The 5,476-nt window shown below is 35.5% G+C and overlaps 1 protein-coding gene across 2 annotated transcripts; it reads left to right on the top strand.

The window, feature by feature from the left end:
- The first annotated feature begins 374 nt into the window (after positions 1–374).
- On the top strand, positions 375–4,890 carry LOC142526712 (polyamine oxidase 2-like). 2 transcript variants are annotated; one of them, XM_075631265.1, is made up of 10 exons: positions 375–857; positions 1,966–2,081; positions 2,159–2,247; positions 2,349–2,462; positions 2,612–2,699; positions 2,865–2,950; positions 3,035–3,137; positions 3,299–3,396; positions 3,477–3,906; positions 4,419–4,890. In XM_075631265.1, exons 1-10 carry the CDS (start codon positions 818–820, stop codon positions 4,725–4,727), a joined length of 1,473 nt encoding a protein of 490 aa, XP_075487380.1. In that variant the 5' UTR covers positions 375–817; the 3' UTR covers positions 4,728–4,890. The 2 variants fall into 2 exon arrangements, with proteins under 2 accessions (XP_075487380.1, XP_075487379.1); XM_075631264.1 differs by having other exon boundaries at positions 2,612–2,703; positions 2,869–2,950.
- The last annotated feature ends 586 nt before the right edge of the window (positions 4,891–5,476 follow it).

The following is a 5,476-nucleotide window of genomic DNA, read 5'->3' as shown; positions in this document are numbered from 1 at the left end:
GATCAAAAGATAAAAGTTTTAATTTACTTTATGGATGCAGAAGAAAAAGAAAAAATCAAAAGAAAATAAAAATAGAAATCAGTGGTAAATTTGGATTTATAAAATTTTGGACTAAAACGCATGAAAATCTAGGGGCTGTTTTATGTAAAATAAAAGAGAATGGACTAACTGGGAATTGGCCGAAAATATCAAATCGGGCTGTGCATATCTATATATAATATATATATACACCGATTCTCCTGTCAACATTTAAGGCACGTGTTCAAAATCTAAAGCGTCGGTGCTTTTGAACGTTTTCCTCTTAAATAAAAATTACTATTATAATTATAATAATTAATGAAAAATATTAAACCCCAAATTCAATTTTCCATCTTTCCATCTCTATAAATAAGACCTAAAGTGCTCCGATCTCTAATCGAAGAGACCTGGAAGATCTCTCCCTCTCTTTAGAAATTTTATTTATTTGCCATTCCGATCGCTCTCCGCTATTCTTTTCTTCAGTAACAGTTGTTCTTTCTGCATTCCTGAAATCCTTTCAATTTGGGTTTCGTAATTTAGTTTTTCGATCATATTTTCGTTGTTGATCGATCGATTGGTTTGAGTTCAGAAGACGTATGAGCGGGTTGCTGAATCTGGGTGTTTTTTCAAATTCCAAAAATTTCACCATCTTCATTATCTGTTACGTTAAAATCGATTCCTTTTTATTATTCATTCTGATATTAAGATTATTATCGAATCGGTTGTCGAGATTTATTGGGTTTAATTTGAGCAATTGATTGCGTTATTGAACTGATCGTCGCTGATCTTCGTTTAAGTCATGGAGTCACGGAAACAGAGTATTGGCCAGTTGAACAGAGGTGATATTTTTTTCTTTACTTCTGTTAAAGTGATTTTTTAATTCTCTTTTAGTGTTAATTTAGATTCATTCGGGGTGGGGGGGGGGGGGGGGGGGGGTTTGAGTTTTCTTCTCCTTTGAGCTGGATTACTGCCATCAAGTTCTATTTTTCTATCTAATTATTCTCTTATGGACGAGAATTTCTTTTATATTATCATCATCATCATCATCATCATCATCATCTTATAATTGTGTTATAGTTGATGCCTGTTGGAAATAAGAACAATAATAGCAAAAAAGGAAAAATAAAATGTTAATTATTCTGTTGTTTTGAACCTGAGATTATTGAATCAGGTGTTCCTGGAAGCCAGAATCAAACAATAAGATTGTATGAGTAATTTGTAAAATGTAAACGACTACTTGAATTAGAGAATGAACATCTAATGGATTATTGAATTCTTTACTTTACCTGCTACAGTACATTAAATACGTTTTACTTTGGAACTGATTGCATATATTTTTATACAAGATATGTGTGCATATAAAATGAGACGTGTAACAAACTAAGGACGGTTTTTGCTATTATTTTAAAGTTTTTAAACAGTTGTTCCAGAAAAATTGTGGTTGATTGATTGCCTCTAATATACTCCATGGTAATAAATGTCATCTCTGTTCCCGGAAAGTCGCCACATTTTCATCTTTTAAAATGGTTCACAGGGGTGTAAACTTTAAGCCATTCAAAGAGACAAATTACTTTCGTTTTCATATTTCCACATTCACTGCATAAAAAGAACAAAAATGGATCAGATATTATCAGAAATTCACGTGTTTGAAATTTTTCATGGAATGTAGAAGACAAGTTGGCGTATATTTGTGAGAACGCTATACATGAGATAATCATGAAATTTGTCAAATTGAAGTGAAAAGGGGAGTTGTAGCGACTTATATATCATTTGTGAAGTGGGGGGTAAGATTGGGTTGATGATATCACAGGGATCACCTTGCCTTGTTCTGCAATTCTGTCTTTTGTATTTTGTTGAAATGAGAAACCCGTGTAGCCTTTTTGTGTTGGAGTATGAATATGATTAAGCTATTAAACGATAATTTAAATGAGCTGATGTATTTTGTAGCTCTTTGCTATTCAACCTTCGAGAAGAGGACTACAAACTCGCCATCTGTTATCGTCATAGGTGCTGGTTTTGCTGGCATTGCAGCTGCACGAGCTCTTCATGATGCCTCATTTCAGGTTTTTAACAGATATTTCTATTTGAAGTGCGACAAACATTATTCAGGATTTTGATCTTGATGAAACTATGCTTCCAGGTTACCTTGCTGGAATCGCGTGATAGAATTGGTGGTCGGGTGCACACTGATTATTCATTTGGTTTCCCTGTTGACTTGGGTGCATCATGGTAATTTTGTTCCTTTTGGAGAGACGCATCTTATCTTTTTTGTTGAACAATTTAAATGCTCCTCGCAATTCTCCTTTTAACTTCTGTATTTTCATTTTCAGGTTACATGGTGTTTGCAAAGAGAACCCATTGGCATCTGTTATTGCTAGACTGGGACTACCACTCTACCGTACAAGTGGGGAGAACTCAGTTTTGTATGACCATGATTTGGAAAGGTTTTTCTTTTACTTCTTGTGCTTTGAAAGAAACAACGATGATCCTTCGCTTATTTTAGTTAAAAAGAAGGAAGATGTTCTAAATGATGTAAACTTTTTAAAATTAAAATAAATCATAAACTTGGTATCTAATGACTTTCTATTTTCAGTTACGCTCTTTTTGATATGGACGGAAATCAAGTACCCCAAGAATTAGTATCAAATGTTGGCCAAATATTTGATAGCATACTAAAAGAGGCATGTATATTCTCCTCCTTCTCATACTTCAAAAATCTCAGAAAATTCGTACTTTTTTTTGTGGATCTTCAATATGTTGATCATTTTACGGTCAGTTTCAGATGGACTTTTCTCTGAGATTCGTTTAACTGGTTAAATTTCTTATCTTTTTTTTACTGTCAACAGACAGATCTAGTAAGGCGAGAATGCAGCAAGGATATATCTATGAAACGTGCCATCTCAATTGTTTTCAAAAGAAGACCAGATTTAAGGTATTACATTTGTAAAAATTCTCCATAAATTCATCTTTTACCTCTATCCCACTAAAATCATTAAAGAGTTGATCCATATTACAGGTTGGAGGGGCTTGGGCACAAGGTATTGCAATGGTACCTATGCAGAATGGAAGGCTGGTTTGCTGCAGATATTGATACAATATCAGTTAAAGGCTGGGACAAGGTTATTCACTCGTTTATCTTAGTAACGGTGTTTTGGGCTATACATTAAAATAAAATCTCCTGTCATGTCATAGTCACAACCTGTAGTTGAAGAATATGGTAATTCAAATACTTTACTAGTGCTTCAGGATTTCAAATGCAGTAAAATGTTTTGCTTTGTAGGAAGAGTTGCTTCCTGGTGGGCATGGGCTAATGGTTCGGGGTTATCTTCCTGTGATTAATTCACTTGCCAGAGATCTTGACATCCGCTTGGGTCACAGGTAAGCAAATGATTAATTTTTTCATTTAGCCCTCTTTGATGAAAACTCTTGTTTAAACTTTCTTGTCTGATGACTTTTAGAGTGACCAAAATAGTTCGACGACATAGTGGAGTTAAAGTTGCTGTAGAAAATGGAAGAACATTTGTAGCAGATGCTGCTGTTATTGCTATTCCTCTTGGTGTTCTAAAATCAAATTGCATAAAATTTGAGCCTAGATTACCCGAGTGGAAGGAGGCAGCGATTAATGACCTTGGAGTTGGGATAGAGAACAAGATAGCTTTGCGTTTTGGGCATGTCTTTTGGCCAAACGTAGAGTTTTTGGGAGTTGTTTCCGAGACCTCATATAGCTGTAGCTATTTTCTTAATTTGCACAAGGCTACTGGTCATTCAGTTCTTGTGTATATGCCTGCAGGGCAACTTGCCCATGACATTGGAAAAATGTCTGATGAGTCAGCTGCTAATTTTGCTTTCATGCAACTCAAAAGAATCCTTCCAAATGCGTCGGAGCCGGTAATGTCACCATATCTGTTTCTTTATTAATGCTGCTATGAGCTAACCCTGTTATTTATATGATTATAGATAATATATACATGTGAATAAGACAAACGAGTTAGGATAGGTGTGGAGTTGGTACGAGCAGAATCCTAGAGCCAAATGCACACAATCTCCTAGCCAACTTACCAAGAGCGATTCATCTGTTGGGTGGGGTGTGGGGTGTTGGTATTTGATGGTATTACTGGACCATGTGGCAACTATAATTCTATCATACCCCATATTAGAATATCCACCCAGTCTGGATGTATGCTTTATTATTCGAACTGACAGTACCATGAACTCCTTTTCTTCAATATAACTTGGTGGATATTTTATTCTTTTGATCTGGAGCTCCATAAATTATTGGTGCAGAATAGTAGAATATAGGCACAGAATAACTAATGAAAGTTTGTAGTGCTAGACATGAAAAGATGTATAAAGCATAAAAAATTTCGCTGCACTCAATCAGTTTTCCATGAACTTTGCAGATCCAGTACCTTGTGTCACACTGGGGCACAGACATAAATTCATTAGGATCCTACAGCTTTGATAAAGTCGGGAAACCCCATGAACTGTATGAGATGCTACGGATCCCTGTCGACAACTTGTTTTTTGCAGGGGAAGCTACGAGTATGGATTATCCTGGATCTGTCCATGGTGCATATTCCACCGGCTTAATGGCCGCTCAGGACTGCAGAATGCGCGTCTTGGAGCGATATGGAGAGTTGGACCTGTTCCAGCCAGTAATGGGTGAGGACGTTCCCATTTCAGTCCCACTCTTGATCTCTCGTATGTAAGTTTCACCACAATGCTCCATGTGAGATTGTGAGAATCGAAATATCTCACGATAAATCATTAGACATCAGGTCATGTGCCCGGCTTCATTAATTTGCATGTTCAGAAAAGACAATGTAAAATACATGTTATTTGGCAAGTACTTAAATGTTTTATTATGACGAACGTCCGTATATTCCTATAAGAGAATCAATAAGTGTTTATCTATATTTGCAAAGACATTAATGATGGACTGCACTTGCTAAGGTTTGATGAATATTGGATAGTCTCTGTCTAAGTGTTCTTCGTGTTGAAGGCATATCCTTTATGCTGATATTTATATCTTAGCATTTGGCTTTGGAATCTTGAAATATTCCAATTGTACTTTAGTGTTTTTGAAGAATTTATGTGGCATAGTGTATCTTGTTTGTGATTTATAAGTATATGTATTGTTGAGATAAATTCAGTTTCACCCAAATATTTTGGTCGTTTGAGTCTCTCGTCCTTGAAACAAGTTTTCCCAAATTGTTCTACTTATCCAGAAAAGTTTAGAGATAAATCGAACTGAATATGATAAAATTTATAGACTACATTGCACGTTTATTACAAACCATTGACCCTTTGTGAATATCGTTGGGAGTGACTTCGACGAATAATTTTTAGCAGACCATTGATCTTTAGTGAAAATCGTTGGGAGTGACTTCGACAAATAATTAATAATGCCTTGTTGCACTAGTCGAGGATTCTAAACGAATTTCATTTTTTTATTACT

The sequence above is a fragment of the Primulina tabacum genome, chromosome 15, assembly GCF_025594145.1.
Source record: "Primulina tabacum isolate GXHZ01 chromosome 15, ASM2559414v2, whole genome shotgun sequence".
Classification (NCBI taxonomy): domain Eukaryota; kingdom Viridiplantae; phylum Streptophyta; class Magnoliopsida; order Lamiales; family Gesneriaceae; genus Primulina; species Primulina tabacum.
This window is presented reverse-complemented; position numbering and strand designations above follow the sequence as displayed.

What these genes read in the sequence shown, in the direction of transcription:
- LOC142526712 (XM_075631265.1), top strand. Translation starts at nt 818, where the DNA reads ATGGAGTCACGGAAACAGAGTATTGGCCAGTTGAACAGAG. An exon ending in TTCATGATGCCTCATTTCAG is followed by an intron (nt 2,082 to 2,158) that starts GTTTTTAACAGA and finishes CTATGCTTCCAG; the next exon opens with GTTACCTTGCTGGAATCGCG. An exon ending in CAGTTAAAGGCTGGGACAAG is followed by an intron (nt 3,138 to 3,298) that starts GTTATTCACTCG and finishes TTTGCTTTGTAG; the next exon opens with GAAGAGTTGCTTCCTGGTGG.